The following is a 21,317-nucleotide window of genomic DNA, read 5'->3' as shown; positions in this document are numbered from 1 at the left end:
TGACAGGAAAGAAGACTGACATTTTATTCATGGCCTTTTTTCTCATTTATCATACCACTTTAAAAATGACACATACTTCCCGGAGGAAGTTAATACGTAATAAGCGCTTTATAATGATCTTAAAAGCCTAACCTTTAACCTTTATTTCGATTCCGCCAGCATCAAAATCTTTATTGTTTGGAAACATGACTGGTCACAAGATCTCAGTTTTGCAAATAAATTATATTCTGTGTAGCATTAAGAGTGTAATCGCAGCGTTAAATAAATTGTTTTTAAATTTAAAAAAATAATTGTAAAATAGAAACAAACAAAAATATTTAATATTAAGTTAAATATTAAAAACTTCTTGGTAAGCTTATGATATAGACAAATTTAGCTATTAAAAGTTTTCAATCTAGCTATCTGTAACGTACCTAACCTGTTGGTCCATCACTTTTCAACACTACTCCCAAGGTATTTCAGTGCTTCGCCAGCAAGGTCACACTGTCTGCTTATTCGAGTGATTTAGCATTTTTTTCGGCCACAAAGAAAATTGAAAATTGAATCGGTGCTATTGGTGGTTAGTACGCAGAATATTTATTTATTTTCGCTACATTTAAAAAGCTTTTCAACCCGAGTAAAACATATGTCAATTTCAAATTCGTAGAACATACATTTGACTGGAAACAACGCAGCTGAAAAATGAGTCTTACGTCCGCCGCGGGGATAATTTCCCTACTCGATGAGCCGATGCCGGATCTCAAAGTGTTCGCCCTCAAGAAACTGGACAACATCGTGGACGAGTTCTGGCCGGAGATCTCGGAGTCCATCGAGAAGATCGAGATGCTGCACGAGGACCGCAGCTTCCCCGAAAACAAGCTGGCTGGCATGGTGGCCTCCAAGGTGTTCTATCACCTGGGATCCTTCGAGGACGCCCTCACCTACGCTCTGGGCGCAGGCGATCTCTTTGACGTGAATGCCCGGAACGAGTACACGGAGACCATTATTGCCAAGTGCATCGATTTCTACATTGCCCAGCGGGTGGAGTTCATCGAGAATCCCAAGGAAGCGAGCACCGTGGACGAGCGGCTGGAGGGGATTGTGAATAGGATGATCCAGCGCTGTCTGGACGACAACCAGTTCCGCCAGGCCTTGGGCATTGCCCTGGAGACCCGACGAATGGACATCTTTGAGGCGGCCATTATGAAGTCGGACGATGTGCGTGGCATGCTTGCCTACGCTTACAACGTGACCATGTCGCTGATTCAGAACCGCGGATTCCGCAACCAGGTGCTGCGCTGCCTGGTGGGTCTGTATCGGGATCTCGGTGTGCCCGACTACGTCAACATGTGCCAGTGCCTGATCTTCCTCGAGGATCCGTTCGCCGTGGCCGAGATGCTGGACACCCTCACACGCTCCTCTGTGGAGACAAACAATCTGATGGCCTATCAGATTGCTTTTGATTTGTACGAGTCGGCCACGCAGGAGTTCCTGGGCAATGTGCTGCAGGCCCTGAAAAACACCGCTCCCATTCCGACCGCCCTGCCAAGCACATTTAAGCCACAGGGCACAAGTTCCGAGGATGGGGCCAAGTCGGAGGGGGAAAAATCTAAATCGGACGAAGATATTCCAGAGGAAAAGCAAGGTAAGCTGCATTTTGTAACCCAATCTTTGAGAAAACGTTTTAATCATGTAATAATCCTCTAGCTGATGCTAAAGTAGAGCGAACAATCGATTCGCTTAACGAAGTTGAAAAGCTGCATCAGAAGAACATTGAAAAGCTTATATCGATCCTCTCCGGCGAGGTTTCCATCGATCTGCAGCTTCAGTTCCTCATCCGCAGCAACCACGCTGACTTGCAGGTTTTGCGAGGCACAAAGGAAGCGGTCCGAGTTTCGATCTGCCACACAGCCACTGTCATTGCCAACGCCTTCATGCACAGCGGCACCACCTCCGACCAGTTCCTGCGCGACAACCTCGACTGGCTGGCCAGGGCAACGAATTGGGCCAAGCTGACGGCAACCGCCTCGCTTGGCGTCATCCATCGAGGCCATGAGAAGGACTCACTGGCGCTTATGCAGAGTTACCTACCGAAGGAGGCTGGTCCGAGTTCTGGTTACTCAGAGGGTGGTGCCCTGTACGCGTTGGGCTTGATCCACGCAAATCATGGAGCCAACATAATAGACTACCTGCTGCAACAGCTGAAGGATGCCCAGAACGAGAATGTGCGTCATGGTGGCTGTCTGGGATTGGGTCTCGCTGGCATGGGCACCCATCGGCAGGACCTGTACGAGCAGCTGAAGTTCAATCTGTACCAGGACGACGCGGTTACCGGGGAGGCGGCGGGAATCGCCATGGGCATGGTTATGCTGGGCTCCAAGAACGCTCAGGCCATCGAGGACATGGTGTCGTATGCGCAGGAAACGCAGCACGAGAAGATCCTTCGCGGCCTGGCCGTGGGCATCTCCCTTACAATGTTCTCGCGGTTGGAGGAGGCTGATCCTTTGGTGACCAGCCTGTCCACCGATAAGGACCCCGTCTTGCGTCGCTCGGGAATGTATACCATCGCCATGGCCTACAATGGAACTGGTAGCAACAAGGCTATCCGTAAGCTGCTCCACGTGGCCGTTTCCGACGTGAATGATGATGTACGACGCGCTGCCGTCACCGCCATCGGTTTCATCCTGTTCCGCACGCCGGAGCAGTGTCCCTCGGTGGTGAGTCTGCTTGCCGAGTCCTACAACCCACACGTTCGTTACGGAGCCGCGATGGCGCTTGGTATCGCCTGTGCCGGCACAGGATTGCGCGAGGCCATCGCCCTGCTGGAACCGATGGTGAAGTTTGATCCGGTCAACTTTGTGCGCCAGGGAGCTCTGATCGCCTCGGCCATGATCTTGATTCAGCACACCGACCAGAGCTGTCCCAAGTCGACTTTCTTCCGCCAGCTGTATGCCGAGGTCATTAGCAACAAACACGAAGATGTGATGGCCAAGTATGGCGCTATTCTGGCTCAGGGTAAGCACCAAGAAAATTATTGTATTATTTTGAAAACAATTTCCCTAAATCATTTTAAAACCCCACATATAAAAATAATTCAGTTAGACACTGCGTCATTACTTTCATTACCTAATTTTTTTTTTTTTGACTACAAATATATACATTTTAAATTAATGTAAGCCTTAAGTAAAGAAAACAGCCCCTTTTGCACAAAACTTTGCGAATTTTATGTTGTTTTACAGGTGTGACGTGTTACCGCTTAAATTTATGATAATACACATTATTATTGAGAATCCCTAACCATTAGTATTTTTAACAAAGAGTCGAATCAATAAGAATATTGCCCTTATATAAATAACCATTAAATCAAACGCAACATTTTTTTGTAGGAATTATTGATGCTGGTGGTCGGAATGCCACTCTGTCCCTGCAGTCTCGCACTGGACACACCAACCTGCAGGCGGTGGTGGGCATGTTGGCCTTTACCCAGTACTGGTACTGGTTCCCCCTGGCCCACACACTGTCGCTGGCCTTCACGCCCACCTGCGTAATTGGCCTGAACTCCGACCTGAAGATGCCCAAGATGGAGTACAAGTCGGCGGCCAAGCCCTCGCTGTATGCCTATCCTGCTCCTTTAGAGGAGAAGAAGAGCGAGGAGCGCGAAAAGGTGGCCACCGCAGTCTTATCGATTGCCGCCCGCCAGAAGAGACGCGAAAATGCGGACAAAAAGGAGGACGAGAAGATGGATGTGGATGAGGACAGCAAGGAGGGCGCTGCGGTCAAGAAGGAGGAGGAAGCCAAGACCGAGGAGAAGCCAGCGACGGAGGAGAAGCCCAAAAAGAAGGAGGAGAAGGAAAAGAAGAAGGAGGAGGACAAGGACAAGGAGGTGGCTGGCACGAGCAGCGACAAGGATAAGGAAAAGGAGAAGGAAAAAGAAAAGGAAAAGAAGGAGAAGAAGGAGCCAGAGCCCACATCCGAAATCCTGCAGAATCCCGCCCGCGTGCTCCGCCAGCAACTGAAAGTCCTTAGCGTTATCGATGGGCAATCGTATGAGCCCCTGAAGGATGTCACCATCGGCGGAATCATTGTGTTCCAGCACACTGGCAAAGCGGAGGACCAGGAGCTTGTGGAACCAGTAGCTGCCTTTGGGCCCATGAACGACGAGGAAAAGGAGCCGGAGCCACCAGAGCCCTTCGAGTACATCGAGGACTAAATGGGCATGCTGTTTGTCATTATCTAAGTAAACCTGTTCGATTTTCAGCCTTGCATACTTTTTACGAGAGAGGTACTAATCATCAAAAAAAAAAACACGAAATGCTAATCCCTAATTATAACACAATAAAAATGTTCATCGTATAAGATGTAAATTTTGTGTGCTTTGCTATATGGATCCCCCAATCTGTATGATTACCTGTGAAGCTTCTGCGGCAGGCGCCAATCTCAGTGTAATCTTTCAAGAGCTTTCGATCAGTAAGATGGTTTCGCCACCCGTTGAAAGCATCTCCTCGCAAACATACATAAATAATTAAGCGATTTCACAACGCAAGGCAATTGTTCGTTCTCAAATTAGTATTATGTTTTGTTCTCAGAGTTTCTTTCAATTTGTAGTTTCGCTCTTTTGACAAGGGCGTAGTAATGGGGAGAAGGGGAGCTTTTGGGCCCAAAAGTAAACAATTTATATTGTTTTGATTTAAAAAGGCTTACGAGTTTTATAGTTGAACGAATTCGGTAGCTAAAGTCATAACATTAGCATGAAATGTACAAATATTACAATTATTTTTCTGTTAAATTGTATTTTAACAAAAAATCAAGACTTAAAAATTATTTGTAGTCCCCTTTTGTCACGCCCTTGTTTGTTGCCATGGAGCTCGATGCTTGAAAATACTCATTCAACAAGTAAAATATCATACATGCTTACTTCTTTGTGACTGCTTTCTTATAATTATATTGCTCATGTTACCGGAGGATTTTAAAAACAAACAATAATTTAACATTAAAGTTATTCGCCCTGGGCAAACAATAACAGAAATGACCCTTATACCCTCTGGCGCCGACTTTGGGATACCCAGTAATAATTGTATTCCACAACTGAATAAAATCGATTGCTGGGTTGGCCTCATAACTGGGTTGCTTTAATATGGAGCTGTCTTTTTTAGGATAGTCTGATTTAAAACATTTATGGTTTTAAATATGTAGGTTTATGAACTTACTATCTTCTATCTTTTTATATTTTAGAGTATTGTAGAATCTGAGATCCTTAAGCTTAAGCGAAAATGCTTTGATCGACTCGACTCAAGAATGTGTATATTTTACGAGTAAATATCCCTGTTACAAACATTATAGGAGGTATGGTATACCCTACACCAAAAAAATTACAGGGTATAAAAATGCGACTGGGTGGCAACGTTCGACTTCTCTCGAGTATAAATGCTGAGCGACTTCTCTCTCCCAGCTCAGTAGGTTTTTTTTTGTTATTCCGTGCGGGTGCTCTATCCGCGTAATATTAGTGTAAATTCCCTTAGCCCCCTAGTGTTGACAAAATTGTGAATATTGTGCCAGACGACTGTTAATTAGAATATAGAACACTTACCAAATACTTTAACCAAAAATCCGACGCAGTTGCCAGTTCTTTGTTACGGCTGCTGGCGCAAACCAACGGTAAATGTGGATAACGGTGGATAAATCACTGCTGACCTCGACCTAGACAACATATACATACTTGTATTCGTTGTATAAAACGAAATCGACCGACCGATTTATTGTTACCGGCTATGCATTATTGATTTTCACTACCATTTTGGCAGAGAAAAGAGAGGAGCGGAGGAAGGAGAAAACGAACGCCCCTCGCCCGCGTGCGAGAGAATCACTGTCGTAACGGTAAACCCCGGGCCCCAGAAAACCCCGAAACCAATCCCAAAGTTATGAACCGCACCAGAAGGAAGGTCGTGCGTCCAAAGAATCCCTACACCAAAGCCAACTTTTTCTCACAATGGAGCTTCTGGTAAGTTAAACCCGATTAAAGAGGAATTATAGGAATTCGAATGGCCAGACATTAGTCAATTTTTACGGTAAATTATAAGTTTGTGCGTTCCAAATAGCACGTGTTCTGACCATATTGTAGTATCAAGTTTTAATACCTATCGTATAATTAGTTTAGTTGTATTAGCTTGTTTGGGGCGATAAGTTCGGTGGACAAGATAAGGCCGGGTCCAATGTAATGAAAAATAGAATGAACATGCATTAAATTGGATGGCAAAGTTTTATTAAATGTCATTGTTGGACACAAGGTTACATCTTTATCTGGCGTACACAATGAACGCTTGCCAATTGCAACCAGATGGGCCTGGCACCCGCAATTATTACGATTCCCTCTAATAAACTATGAACGTCATAGTTGAGCTGATAACGTAAAAACTTGAATGCATATTTTCTACAATGTCACATTTACCACAAAGATTCGTATGCCTCCCATCGGCAGACAGTTATGAAAACAATAAGGCTGAATTGTAATTTACAGGCGGCTCTCTCACATGAGCACGATTTTAATTTAAGATCGCTGAGTTCTGTTACTAGATTTCTCATGAATTTACAGTAGGCACTTGGAAGAAGGAATTTCTATGGAATTAAACGAACTGTGTATACCCGTTTATTGTTTCTTCAATGTTCAATGATCAAGTATTGTCTCAAGATATTTGATTCGGATTTAATAATTTTTACGACATCCCCTTTACTCTCGGCTTGCCAGAAGTTTGAATCAGTGTTAAGTTTATTCAAATAGAAAAATCGTTTAATTATCCATTCTATTATCACCAATCAATTAACGCTTATTTGATTAACTATTTAGCAACTTTTATGTTTTATAAAAATTAAAATATAATTTGACGTTATGAAAAACTAATACTTTTTAGTGTTTATAACATAATTTGACTTTTGAATGTATATGCCATTTAACCAGTATTTTTTTTATTTTTAATTTTAACCAGTATTTACTGTATATGCAAGTGAACAGCCAACTACAATTGTTTGATTAATACATAATCAAACAACGTCTGGGGTGTTTTGCAGATGTCGAAATTGGCAGTAATATTTCTTTGTTTGCAATTCTTGTCTGTCTATGTTCCACAAGAGAGTTTCTTATATCAACAAACAATGCCCACGATATCTTAATTGAAGTCATCATTACTTAGACTTTGCTTAATTAAATACTAATAAAACGAAGGAAACCATATAAAATCTTTACAACAAAAATCTAACCTTGTCTCCCTCACAATCAGCACATTTAAAGGTCTTCAGTGAAACTATTATAGTGGAATCGTAAACCATTACGTATTAAGGAGCTCTAGTTGTATTGCAAATTAGAAAAACAACATTTATTTCGTATGGGAACTCGTAGAAATAATTAAATTCACCGAAATTGCTAATGATTAGCAGACACTCACAAATATAAGTTAAGTGGATTTTTGTGATTCAAGAGAGGTAACCAAGTGAAAAGTTGTAGATATATCTTTTGACTTAAAGTTTTAAGGTTTGATTACCTTGGGTTTGAATCTTTGACGTAATTCCTATTTATTTTTTAGGTGGATGCGGGATCTGTTCAAGCGAGGGCTTCAGGGTCCGCTGACGGACGAAGAGCTGTATCAGCACAGAAAGACTCTAGATAGTGAACGGGTTACGAATAAGTTCGCAGAGCTATGGGACGATGAGCTCAAGCGAAGTGATCCCAGCGTGGTGAGGATGATTCTTCGGGCGTACGGCAAGATTTTCCTGCCCATGGGTCTGGCCTTCTCCATAAGCGAAACGGTTTGCAAGTAGGTAGAGCCTTTTTTGGGTGCAACGGCTTAGCTAATCCTATTAACTTCCCTTTCAGATCTCTAATGCCACTTTTTCTGGGTGGCTTGGTCGGTTATTTCGCCACCAACCAGACGGATATCAGTGAGCAAACAGCTTATCTGTACGCCATGGGCATTGTGATTTGCATGCTGATACCTGTGATAACATTCCACCCCTTCATCTTCTACATCTTCCAAGTGGGCACCAAGCTGCGGCTGGCCCTCTCGGGACTCATCTACCGCAAATGTCTGCAGGTCTCGAAGAGCAGCAGCAACGATGGCCTCCGAGGGAGAGCCATCAATATTATGTCCAACGATCTCGGTCGTTTTGATGTGGCGCTGTGTTTCCTCCACGACACGTGGAAGGGTCCGATGGAGTCGATACTGATTGGCTTCCTCATGTACCGCGAGATTGGAATATCTGCTGTGATCGGTGTATCCTTCATGCTCAGCTTTATCCCACTGCAAGCGTGGGCGGCCAAGAAAGCAGCCTACTATCGCCAAATGACGGCAGAGCGAACGGATATGCGTGTAAAGCTTATGAACGAGATCATTCAGGGCATCCAGGTGATCAAGATGTATGCGTGGGAGAAAAGCTTTGCCCGGGTCATTGCCGAGGTTCGCCTTAAGGAGGTGAAGGCCATCCGGGGCACTGCCTACATTCATGCTGCCCTCGGTTGCACCTCCATGATATCGCCGCTATCGGTATTCCTCGCCCTGTGCTCCTACGTTTACCTGGGTGATCCCCTTACTGCCCAAAAGGTGTACACAGTGTCATCCTATTTCAACATGCTCAACGATTCAATGGTAACTTTCTGGCCCATGTCGATTACCTTTATTGCCGAGGCTATGGTTTCGGCAAAACGTTGTAAGGATTTCCTGCTAGACGGCGACAGAGCCGAGGTGCCCATTAACCTGGAGGCCAATCAGCAAGCGGGCAAGAATAAACGCAAAATCACCAAGGAGGACAAACAGAAAAACGTGGAATTGAACGGCTCACTGCTGTCCAACGGTCACTTGCAGCACAATCGTCTGAGAGATTACGATCCAGAAGCAAAGAAAAAGTGTGTGGTGCTCAAAAATGTATCTGCCTCGTGGGACGCCAGTGATGGCCATGCGAACTCTGCCATCGAGGACTTTAGCACAGATATACAGGATAATACCCTGGCCGCTGTCGTTGGACCTGTGGGTGCTGGCAAGTCCAGCTTCCTGAATGTCCTGCTGGGCGAAGTGGGCATCGACAAGGGCGAGGCCATGGTTCACGGCAAGATTTCATATGCCTCCCAAGAATGCTGGGTCTTCGAGGGAACGATTCGCGATAACATCGTCTTTGTGGAGGATTACAACGAGAGGCGGTACAAGAAGGTTGTGAAGGCCTGTGGCTTGGAGCGAGATATGGAGCTGCTGCCTCGGGGCGATTTGACAGTGGTTGGAGAGCGCGGTGTGAGTCTCAGTGGTGGGCAGAAGGCCCGAGTGAGTTTAGCTCGTGCTGTCTACCGCAAGGCGGATATATACCTTCTCGACGACCCTCTTTCTGCTGTGGACACCCACGTGGGCAAGCACATCTTCGACCGCTGCATACGCGACTTTCTGTCCAATAAGATACGAATTCTGGTCACACATCAGGTGCAATATCTGTTCGATGTCGAGCACCTGCTGCTGATGGGCTCTGGAAAGATTATGGCCCAGGGCAGCTACCAGGACCTCCAGCGCTCTCGCCAGTTCCAGTTCCTAGAGCAGACGCAGCACGACGAGAGTGGCATCGACACCCACAGTGTGAGCAGCTTTTTGTCGCGCAGTGACTCCGAGAAGAGCATGGACCACCAGCACAACCAGCTCCTTCGGCCGGGCGAGCAGGTGGAGGAGCTCAACCAGGAGCAGCAGACGGTGGGCGCCATCAAGATGCACGTCTACGCCTCGTACATCAAGGCTTTGGACAGCACCTTCTTGCTTTGCATAATTATCTCCTTGTTCGTCTGCGCCAGGGTCATGCTCACTGGAGTGGATTACTTCTTGTCCAGATGGTAAAACATTTTCTTATCAATATTATTACAGAATACTAATAATACTAATTATATATATGTTTAGGGTTATTTGGGAAGAGCAAATATCAGCTAATAGCACTACCACCCTGCTAAAGGAAAATGATGCGATGCCCGTCAATGACACGCTGCCTCTTAATGCCACGGAAACCTCTATCGAGCCTTTAATGGCTGGCGACACTCAGGCAGGCATCCGTCAGGAGCTTGTCCTCTTCTATGCCACCATACTGGGCGCCACGCTGATTGTCTATCTCATTCGAACTTTTGGCTTTTTTAAAATGTGCCTGCGCATCTCGCTGCACCTGCACGACCGACTTTTCAGGGGAATCACCCGGGCCAGCATGTACTTCTTCAACACGAACTCCTCTGGCCGAATTTTGAATCGCTTCTCCAAGGATATACGCACAGTGGACACGGATCTGCCGCACACGCTGCTGGATTGCCTGGCTTTCATCATCGATGTCTCTGGCGTAGTGATTATCGTGGCCATTGCTAACTATTGGCTCCTGGTTCCCGCTGCTATCATCGGTGTGATTCTGGGCATGATACGTTACCTCTATGTCAATACCAGTCGCAGCATCAAGCGATTGGAGTCCATATGTAAGTACAAATAATGAGTGACTAATATCAGTCCAAGGGTCTTAAACAAAAGTCCCACACATATTGTGTTTTTTATCGAGATTTTTTGAACGTGACTTTCACACAATTTCATTATTTACCAGCCATCGCCATGTTTACAAAATCACTAGAGCTAAATGTTAGTCAGAAGTAGAAACGTGTTTCAAGAATATATTTATATTTATTTTTAAATGTCTCTCTTTTTGCAGCTCGAAGTCCAGTTTTCTCGCTGACCAACCAAACCTTCCAGGGTCTCACCACCATTCGCGCTTTGCAGGCCCAAAGCGCCCTGGAGCAGGAGTTCCATGAGTACCAGAACACCAACACCTCCGCCTGGTTCCTCTTTCTGTCCTGCACTCGTGCCTTTGCCCTCTGGTCGGACGTGCTGTGCATCGTCTACATGACGGCAGTGACCTTCAGTTTCCTACTTCTTAAGAATGAGTTCGATAGCGGCGATGTCGGATTGGCCATCCTACACTCGACCACGATGACGGGCATGTGTCAGTGGGGCATGAGGCAGACGGCTGAGTTGGAGAATCAAATGACCAGTGTGGAACGAGTGCTGGAGTACACGGAACAGCCGTCAGAGGCTCCACTGGAGACGCCGGAGAAGTTCAAGCCAAAGACCGAGTGGCCCAGCAAGGGACGCATCGAGTTCATCAACTTTAAGCTGCGCTACTCGCCCAAAGAAGCACCTGTGCTAAGGGATCTCAACTTCACCATCGAGTCGCGCGAGAAGATTGGCATTGTGGGCCGCACAGGCGCCGGTAAATCGTCCATTATTCAGTCCATCTTCAGACTGGCCTGCAACGAGGGCATGATCCGCATCGATGATGTGGACATTGAGCATATTGGGTTGCACGATCTGCGCAGTCAGGTTTCTATTATACCTCAGGATCCGGTTCTGTTTTCTGGTACTTTGCGTTACAATCTGGATCCCATGGACGAGCGTTCGGATGAGGAGATGTGGAAGGCTCTGGGCGATGTGGAGCTCCGCTCCTATGTGTCAACTTTAATTGGTGGACTCAATTGCCGCATGTACGATGGCGGGTCCAACTTTAGTGTGGGCCAAAGACAGCTCGTGTGCCTGGCGAGGGCCATTCTGAGGCACAATAAGATACTGATCATGGACGAGGCCACCGCCAACGTGGATCCAGAGTAAGTTCGATAATTACCCACTGTTAACTTCACATATTAACACAGAACTAAATGTATTTCAGAACCGACAAGCTTATACAGCAAACCATCCGCACAAAGTTTGCACACTGCACTGTTTTGACAATAGCCCATCGTTTGCACACCGTAATGGACAGTGACCGGGTGCTGGTCATGGATGCCGGCGAGGTTCGCGAGCTGGGACATCCTTACGAGCTGCTGCAGCGATCCGGCGGATACCTGCGCCAACTGGTGGACAACACGGGAGCGGCCACCTCATTTGCCCTGCAGCAGGCGGCGGAGCAGAGCTACAGCAAACAGGTTCTGGGTGATGACACGGCCGCCGAGGATCTGAACATTACATTAGCCATGGAGGAAAGGGCCCAGTGATGGAGACGGCACAACAACACACCTACTTCTAAACTTGCTTAAGGGTTAGATCATAAGAACTAAAAGTATTATGTACATAGCAGAGTTGTACTTAGAGCAACGAATAACCTATTGCCTTGTACTTACGAAATATTTGTAAGCTTGTTTACCGCCACGAATTTATGTATGTATATGTTCCATAGTGTACCGAGTACTGTTCGTATCACCTATGTTTTGTACGTCATGTGTTCAATTGGCCAACCAATCGAAAGCAATTCGCAAACGCAGTGCACAAATCAGAGCAAGTTCAATCAAACGAAGACAAATAGTTTATTTAGGTACTTTTTTAAAATATGTAGCTAATGTAGGATTACAACATCGTACTTATAGATACGTACAATCTCAATAAAGTGCCTGAGAATTATTACTTACAAATGAAAAAAATGCCTTTGATCTTCAATAAGTGATAATCGTTGCATTAACCCTTTTATGACTATCGGTAAGCTGAACTGGCTTTGTAATTATATTGTTCAATTCCAAAAAAGAGTAAAGGTATTTAATTTTGTTTTTATTTTGTTAACGACAAAACCTTTACACTATTTGTATGATATAATTTACATTTTTTAAAGTAGTTGTTTAAACACACTTAATGTTCAAAAGAAAGAAACAATTTTATTTAAGTACAGAATATTCAATGCCTTCTTAGTATCTTGGCCGTGACTGTCAAGATCCGTGTGAATCATATGTGGATCGATAAGGATGAACCTTTCGGAGTTCCAATTAAAATTGTCAATTGCTGAAAAGTGTAATCAAAGTAAGTCAACACGGTAGCTGTGATTCCGATAAGATACTGAGGGCCCGGAGAGGTGTCCAGTGCGGCCCACTGCTAGCCGGGATGCCCCGTCCGCGGGCCGAAACTCTCGCAAACAACAGCGAAACCCAGCGAAAAGCCGAAATATCGTGGCCCGGAGTTGCTGCAGCGTCTGCTCCGATGTCGGCTGATGGGTGGCTGTCAGCGGGCATTAAGATAAAACTGGGCTGCCGCTGGCCGATAGGGCGGATCATTGATTTATAGCGATGATTCCCGACCACGGCGCTGTGGCTAGTGGTTAGTTAAAATTGAAATGCCCAGGTGGCTAGCAGTCAGTGGCGAGTGGATCGGCGCAAGAATCGCACGCGAGTTCCTTGAATCGTGTCAAGGATCTAACATATATGTGATATTTATTCGCGATATTGCTAACTCCAACTACATATTTATGGTGTTAAAGTGTATAAAATAATGAGTGCGGTCCATGAGCAGCGCAAGCCGAATCCGGTGACAAAGGCCAATTTCCTTTCAAAATGGTTCTTTATGTGAGTGAAAAAACGTGTGCCAGCCCTGCGTATACGTAATATTCAAAGCGTATACGTAATGTTGCTAAAACTACGAACTCTTGAGAAGTGCTCCATTCGATTCAAGCAACTCTTGAAGTCCTGCTGATAAGATAGAGCTGTCCAGCTGACGAACTGCCCACCCTCAGATTTATGGCCTCAGCACCATGGCCGTCACTCGGAACTTACGGCGCGAGTTTCAATTCGTTTGATTCCTTAAAAGCGCGATAAAAGAATCCGCGACAGCCCGGCGACACCAGTCATGTCCGTCAATAACCCGAACAACTGCCCCTGGGCTATCTCTATCCTTCCAGCTGGACGCGCGAGATTATCGTCAAGGGAATGCGCCGGAGTCTGGATCCGTCGGATCTCTACGCCCCCGAGCCGAGTCTCGAGAGCACCAAGGTGTCCGCCTTCCTGCTCGGCCACTGGGAGCAGGAGCTGAAGCGCCCCAAGCCCAACGTCCTGCGCATGATATTCAAAGCCTACGGCTGGAGTTTTGTGCCCGCGAGCATAGTCTACTCCATCATGGCCATAGCAGTGCAGTAAGTGCTTTATGGCTGGCAAACTTAGCTTAATTCGAAATAAAACCGGTACATTTAAAAATTTAGTTTGTATAAATACTGAAAACTAAATGAAACTTTTTTGTTAATTTAACCCTTTGTCCGCTAACCCTTTGCTAATTTTTAATAACACAGGCATGTTTGAATTAAATTTTTAGTAAACAACAAACAACAAAATGCCGACGGATAAATTCTTTCACAAAAATCAAACTCTTGTGTTGTTTTATTTTTGTAAAGAAATTATTTGGTTTAAGCTAAATTTGTTAATTATCCTAAAGTATATATGATTTTAATATTAAACATTGATTTTTGATAGGTTTAACAAGAACAGTGAACAAACAAATTACGACAAATAAATACTTTCAGACAAAATCGAATTTTTTAGCTGTTGAATAATTATAAAGAAATTATTAATATATAAATCAACTATTAATATTTAAATATACATACTTATTTCGCTAATCCCTAACTTTTTTAATCATCCAACAGCACAACGCAGCCTTTGATGCTGGGCGGCTTAGTGTCCTTTTTCTCGGAGAGCACTGGAAATATCACGAAACACTCGGCCTACCTCTACGCCATGGGAGTGGTTCTCTGCTCCCTGATCTCGGGACTCTCCTTCCATCCGTTCATGAAGTACCTGTTCCGAGTGGGCTCCCGCGTCCGGCTGGCCTGTGCCGGCCTGGTCTACCGCAAGTTCCTGCGGGTCTCGGTGGCGGCGGACAACAGTGGAGTGAGTGGCTATGCCATATCCTTGATGGCCACCGATCTACCCACCTTCAACGAGTCCTTCTACTGTTTCCACGAGCTGTGGCGGGGACCGCTGGAGGGAGCGGTCTTTGTCTACATCATATACCAACTGATTGGCTGGCCGGCGCTTGTGGGTTTGGGCAGCATCTTGGCCTTTATACCGCTCCAAGCTTGGGCGGCACGGGCCATAGCCCGATACAAAAGGAGCTCTGCGGATGTGGGAGACGAGAGAGTGAAGCTGATGAACGAGATCATCGCCGCCATGCAGCTAATCAAGATGTATGCCTGGGAGAAGTCCTTTGCCAAGCTGATTGGCAAGGTGAGAAGGGAGGAGATGGACTCCATAAAGGGTTCCACCTACATCTACGCGGGATTGCAGTGCACGGGCATGATCTCCAAGCTCTCCCTGTTCCTCTCCCTGGTGACCTATGTCTTCACTGGTGACATTGTCACCTCGCAGAAGGTGTTTATTGTTGCCAGCTACTATGATCACCTAAACGATTCTCTGTTGCACTCCTGGCCCCTGGCCATTAACATGTGGGTGGAGACCTTCGTGGTGGCCAACCGCGTGAAGGAGTTCCTCTTCCAACACGAGAATCCTGCTGACGGTGGAGTGCACAACTTCAAGGAGGCGGAGGACAATCCAGAACATGGCAATTTCTTTGGTCGCACTCACAGACCCAAGGCCGAGGTCAAGAGTATTACGGTCCACAAGCTCACCGCCAGTTGGGATCAGGCCAAGCAGGAGAAGCGTCATCGCCACATCGAGGATGTGAGTTTCCAGGCCACGGACCAGCAGTTCGTGGGCATCGTGGGAACAGTGGGTGCTGGCAAGAGCACGCTACTTCAGGTGATCCTGGGCGAACTGGACATCATTGGTGGCAGTGTAGACCTCAATGGAGTGCTGAGCTACGCTCCCCAGGAACCCTGGCTACTCCGGGGTACCCTGCGCGAGAACATCCTCTTTACGGAACCCTACGATGAGCAACGCTATCTGGAGGTCCTGCGTGTTTGTCACCTGGACATGGATGTGGAACAGCTGCCATCTGGTGATAATACTCGAGTGGGTGAGGGTGGTGCCAGTCTGAGTGGCGGACAAAAAGCCAGGGTTAGCTTGGCCCGGGCTGTCTACCGGAAAGCGGATATCTACCTCCTGGACGATCCACTATCCGCCGTTGACTCCCATGTGAGCAAAATGCTACTGGATCGCTGTCTCAACGAGTTTCTGTCCAAAAAAATCCGTATCCTGGTCACACATCGTGTGCAGCTGCTCAGACATGTGGATCATTTGGTCCTGCTGGAAGGTGGACGCATCTCTGTCCAGGGACACTACGATAACCTAAAGAAGCTCATCAGATTCAGGATGTCGGTGGCCAACGATGTCGAGGTGGCCAAGTTGCGGGCCATGCGAACGGACAGTGTTTACGAGGAACCAGAGCCACGGAAATCTCTGTCCCAGGAGGAGCACCTCGATCGGGACCAGATCGAGCAGCAGTTCAAGGAGCAACAGCAGCGGGGATCCGTGAAACTGAATACCTACAAGGAGTACTTCAAAGTTCTGGGCCATCCTCTGGTTGTGGTCCTGATCCTGCTGATGTTCGTTGTAGCCCGTGCCTCGGAGGCCACCATGGATATCTTTCTTTCCAAGTGGTGAGTGAAATAAATTAGTTAGTATAATTACTAACAATACAAATTGCCAAAAAATATATCAAGAGAATTTAAATTTTTATACTCAAGATAACAACCCTTTGGATGTTTCCCAAAAAAATCCAAAGTCATTTCAGTTTTTTTAGGCTTTAAGTGACTAGCCTCGAACTAAGATGAGTCAGTTTGATTTATAGATTGCGACATGTTTATTAACACAACCTATTGATAAAAACATGTTCCAGTTGTTGATTGCAATAAATATTGCCCGCATTTCCGGACAGATGGATCAGATTTGCTATCTCGACGCCACATGTTTTATGGGTGTTCCAGTATCAGAAGGTCAAAATAGAAAGTCATGGGCGTACAATATAGTACAAATTGATTTCGTTGTTAAGTGTTATTTGATTAGGTGAAAAAAATAATTGAATTTTTAATTTCACACTTCACTCTTTAGTTATTAAAATGTCATAAAATCTTATTAATGTCTTTTTTTTATTTATTTTTTTTTCAGGGCAACTTGGGAGGAGACGGAACCCAACCAACACGAACCCATTCCGGAGTATCACCGAACGCGCTTGCGTATGATGATCCTATACACATTCCTCATCCTGTGCACCCTCATCTTCTATGTGCTCCGCACTTTTGGCTTCTTTATGATGACTCTACGGATATCGCTGCGCATCCATAACCAACTTTTCCAAGGGGTTATCCGAGCCTTCATGCACTTCTTTACCCTGGCCACCTCTGGTCGGATTTTGAATCGTTTTTCCAGCGATATCCTGGCCATAGATGTGAATCTGCCCCAGGCACTGATGGACTCCATTGAGTTTGTTGTGAATGCCTTGGCTGTGCTGGCGGTGGTCAGTACGGCCAACACCTGGCTGCTTCTGCCGGCCATCGTGGTGGTGGCTTTACTGTACGGCTGTCGGTGTCTTTATATAGGAGCCAGTCGGAGCCTCAAGCGCATCGAAACCATATGTGAGTGGGTTGTTTATTTAATACACGTACAAAGTGTTAATCCCATATCCTCCAGCTCGCAGTCCCATTTACTCCCACACGAATGACACTTTCAAGGGCCTGGCCACCATCCGTGCTCTGAATGGCACCAAGCACATGGAGCGGGACTTCCATTACTACCAGAACGAGAACACCTCGGCCCTGTTCCTGCACGTGAGCATAAACCGGGCCTTCGCCTTCTGGACCGATCTCATCTGCGTGCTGTACATCCTGGCAGTGACGTTCAGCTTCCTGCTCTTCGACCGCCATCGCGGATACTACAGCGGGGATGTGGGTCTGGCCATCACGCAGTCCATGAAACTGGTGCTGATGTGCCAGGCGGGGATGCGGCAAACAGTGGAGCTGGAGAACATGATGACCAGCGTGGAGCGGGTGATGGAGTATGTGAATATACCATCGGAGCCTGCCTACGAAACGAAGGAGTCGGTCAATCTGCCCCAGCATTGGCCCACTGGAGGGCAGCTGGACTTCCGGGATCTCCGCCTGCGCTACAGTGATCACGGCCCGTATATCCTCAAGGGTCTCAACTTTACGATACGTGGCGAGGAGAAGATCGGCATAGTGGGTCACACGGCGGCGGGGAAGTCCTCCATTGTCCAGGCCCTCTTTCGGTTGGCTCACATCGACGGACACATAGCCATCGATGGCTTCGAGACATCCGACTTAGGGCTGCACGATCTGAGGCGCAGGATCTCAATCATTCCGCAGGATCCGGTGCTCTTCTCCGGCTCTCTCCGCTTCAACCTCGATCCCTTCGAGGAGAAGACGGATGAGGAACTGTGGATGGCCTTGGAGGCCGTCAAGCTCAAGGAGTTCGTGTCCAACCTGAAGGAGGGCATCTGCTGTCGCCTCCATGACTGCGGGTCCAACTTCAGCATGGGCCAGAGGCAGCTGGTCTGCCTGGCCAGAGCCATCCTGCGCCAGAACAAAATACTCATCATGGACGAGGCCACGGCCAACGTGGATCCCGAGTGAGTTTGTGTTTAGAAATGTTATGGTGGAAGTTCTTCTAAGGGGAAAATCTTTTCCCCAAAAAAATATAGTAAATCTAAATCCCAGACAAACCAAAGTGCTCAAAAGAGCTCAAAATCAGCTGTCTGACAAAAGAAATTTAGTTAAAACTCAATCAAAAAAATTGATTGATTTAATAATGCCCTGGGTTTGTTTAGGTTTGACAAGAAAAATCAAAAGAATCACTTTGGCTTAGAAATCAGCTGATGTTGATCATTATAATTTGTCAATGAATTCTACAATTTACTTCGAACAATGGCTAGGAAATTATCAAACTTTTCCTATTATATTATTCTTGAGGGTTACAAACGTGAAAATAAATTATATGCTGCTTAAAGTAATACAAATAAGGTAACATTTTGATTGTATTATAGGACTTATCTTAAATAATTATATACAATGAAAAAAAAAAAACGTCCAAACTTAAATACTTTTCTTAAACAAGTTTTATATGAATTGAGTAGCTATTAAGCATTCTGATAAATACCTTTTAAACAGCAGATAACAAGTAACAGTGATGAACATCTTTCAATAGCTGTAGCTCTTTTTATTTTATCCAAATTATGTCTTAAATAATGTCTTGTTCTATCCCCACAGGACCGACAATCTCATCCAGGAGGCGATCCACACCAAGTTCGCCCACTGCACCGTCCTGACCATCGCCCACCGCCTGCACACCGTGATGGACAACGACCGGGTGATGGTGGTGGACATGGGCCGCGTGGTGGAGCTGGGGCATCCGCACGAGCTGCTGCACAATAGGCACGGGTATCTGCACCGGTTCGTGGAGAAGACGGGCGTGGGCACCGCCCAGCACCTGAGGCACCTGGCGGAGCAGAGCTACCGCAAGAGGGTGCTGGGCAGGAGGTCAGAGGATCAAGGATCGGTGCTCGAGCTGGGGTACAAGAGCACGACCCTGTGAAAGACTGCGGGGGGTATTTGTATTCATTGAGACAATCAATTGTTCTGTTAGGTATGGTAATATAGACTTTATTATAGTGAACTGATCTTTAAATATAATTATATATGTATATATATTATATGTACTTCATTATATACTCGTACTTAGTTGTTTCAACTCGACCGTTTGCCTTCTTGAATTTGAAAAAAGCAATTTATCTTGTAGGTTACCATCGTCTATATTTTGCTACTCGTACTGTCTGGCTTTGATTCGCTCTCTATAACTACGATCCACTCTAGTTTCATTTTGGTTTTTGTGGTTTTGGTTTTTGGGTTCTTTGTAGTTACAAGTCACATGAAAAATCGAAATGTCGAACTCTATAAGTTGTTTCTCCCCTAGGCTTAAAGATTTAGGTTTGTCTCTTCATTACGTTAGTTTTTTTTTGTTCAGTTTTGTATGGCTTAGATGTGCGATAATGGCATTTGATTCTAGATGTATAATATTAGCATTACAAGATTTTGCTTCGTATATAAAATTGTTGTTTTCTTTAGGTAGAGTGTAAATGAATTTATCGCATTCGGTTTGGTAGCAGTTATTCACGAAACTTTAATACAAGTTCATATAATAGTTGTATGTAGTTGTTGTGTATAATGTAAATATTAAAGTAAATAAAGCATATTCATGTATGTATATAATTGGTTTTAAAATATTCTCTTCTTATGCTGATCATTGGTTTAGCTTATTTAAAATTCGCTTAAAGTCTGCCTTCAACAATATTTGATGTAAATAGAAAAATCAGTGATTCATTTATTTGTATTCTCTTTTATAATTAGTTGTAATATACTCTTAATCTTTGGTGCTTAGATGTAAGTGTCTTGCGGTTGTTAAAAAACAAAGTTAAACCTTGAAATTCTTCCCCAAATTCCAAAGTCTAAATTGTTTTATTGAATGCCCTTTTGAATGTAAATAAGTGACTAGATTTGGTTGTCCTAGAAATAAGATTGTTTGTTTGCTCATATTGTTTTTAAGAAAAATTCGATGCTTTAATAAAATTGTTTTCGTTTTCGTTTTGGTTTTTTTTTGTTTTTTGCTTTTGTTTTTTTTTTTTGTTTTCTGGTTGATGTTATTCTAATTGTAATTTTTTAGCTAGAAGTTCTCAAGCAACTTTAAGATTTTTTCGCTCTACGTTTATTTGTATCATGTATTCATTGGTAATCTCACAGTTAAGCTTCTTTGATTGAGCACAAAAGCAAATGAGAATCGTCTGTTTTGGGGGCAACAACTAAACCTTATCAATATCGATTTATATTTCTACTATGGCTATAAGTTGGAGACCCGTTGCCCGAGTTCGATTCGAGCCTCGCATTGGACAGATCCGGAAATCTTCCCCTATTCCCGACTAGCCCAATACACTGTCCGAAAATAGTCGGCCCGATCCGCGGTGTGCTGTGTGTGAGATTGTAAAGGCTGTCGAACGCAAAAATCAGCATAAAGTATAGGGTTATTCGAACTGAAGTCAAACGGTATCATTCAACTGGAAGTCAATATAGATTTTGGACTCTTGGCGAGCTTGTTTAATCATTATCCTTAATATCATGTTGTGAGTGTTCCCTAATATTTGCTCAGCTAGTTGTTAAAAATCTAGGTACTCCTTTTCCGTATCCCCTACACCCGAACCTACATCTGTTCGAGAACGAAAAGCAAATACCAAAACGAGAATAATGTGAACGTGCGTGCTTCGCAATGAAACGCATATTTTGATTATAAAATATGGTCCCGAGGTTGTTAAATATTTCTTCAACTTGGTTTGTCATCGATTCTGGGTTATAACATCCATATGTGGGAGCTAGAGCGGCAATTGGATCTATAATATAGGTATAGATAAGGCGTTGTGTCAGCGGTTTGCATTTGGTTTCTGCCAATTTATCGCATCCTTGGCCACGATGCAGTGCCTCCAATGGCTGGCTACAGAACACTAAGATTGAGATCATGCTCTAGGTTTCCTCTACGCTGTGTTTTTTTTTTTTGTTCTCGTTTGTTTATCCTTAAAGCCTTTAACCCAAAGCTT

At 45.1% G+C, this 21,317-nt stretch overlaps 3 protein-coding genes across 4 annotated transcripts; all 3 read left to right on the top strand.

Moving 5' to 3' along the window:
- Positions 1-453: 453 nt before the first annotated feature.
- On the top strand, positions 454-4,343 carry LOC128255355 (26S proteasome non-ATPase regulatory subunit 1). Its single transcript, XM_052984906.1, has 4 exons — positions 454-559; positions 647-1,624; positions 1,687-2,994; positions 3,366-4,343. The coding sequence occupies exons 2-4, from the start codon at positions 682-684 to the stop codon at positions 4,187-4,189; spliced, it is 3,075 nt and encodes a 1,024-aa protein (XP_052840866.1). The 5' UTR covers positions 454-559; positions 647-681; the 3' UTR covers positions 4,190-4,343.
- Positions 4,344-5,420: 1,077 nt separating this feature from the next.
- On the top strand, positions 5,421-12,436 carry LOC128257903 (ATP-binding cassette sub-family C member 4). 2 transcript variants are annotated; one of them, XM_052989154.1, is made up of 7 exons: positions 5,421-5,634; positions 5,781-5,977; positions 7,554-7,784; positions 7,844-9,829; positions 9,894-10,447; positions 10,675-11,623; positions 11,686-12,436. In XM_052989154.1, the coding sequence occupies exons 2-7, from the start codon at positions 5,898-5,900 to the stop codon at positions 12,008-12,010; spliced, it is 4,125 nt and encodes a 1,374-aa protein (XP_052845114.1). In that variant the 5' UTR covers positions 5,421-5,634; positions 5,781-5,897; the 3' UTR covers positions 12,011-12,436. The 2 variants fall into 2 exon arrangements, with proteins under 2 accessions (XP_052845114.1, XP_052845123.1); XM_052989163.1 differs by having other exon boundaries at positions 5,421-5,977.
- Positions 12,437-12,941: 505 nt separating this feature from the next.
- LOC128257590 (probable multidrug resistance-associated protein lethal(2)03659) lies at positions 12,942-19,270 on the top strand. The gene is made up of 6 exons (XM_052988665.1): positions 12,942-13,342; positions 13,675-13,905; positions 14,413-16,323; positions 16,832-17,298; positions 17,354-18,308; positions 18,946-19,270. The coding sequence occupies exons 1-6, from the start codon at positions 13,269-13,271 to the stop codon at positions 19,268-19,270; spliced, it is 3,963 nt and encodes a 1,320-aa protein (XP_052844625.1). The 5' UTR covers positions 12,942-13,268.
- The last annotated feature ends 2,047 nt before the right edge of the window (positions 19,271-21,317 follow it).

Source organism: Drosophila gunungcola, chromosome 3R (assembly GCF_025200985.1).
Source record: "Drosophila gunungcola strain Sukarami chromosome 3R, Dgunungcola_SK_2, whole genome shotgun sequence".
Lineage (NCBI taxonomy): Eukaryota > Metazoa > Arthropoda > Insecta > Diptera > Drosophilidae > Drosophila > Drosophila gunungcola.
The sequence above is the reverse complement of the archived record's forward strand: the minus strand, read 5'-3'. Positions and strand labels throughout refer to the sequence as shown.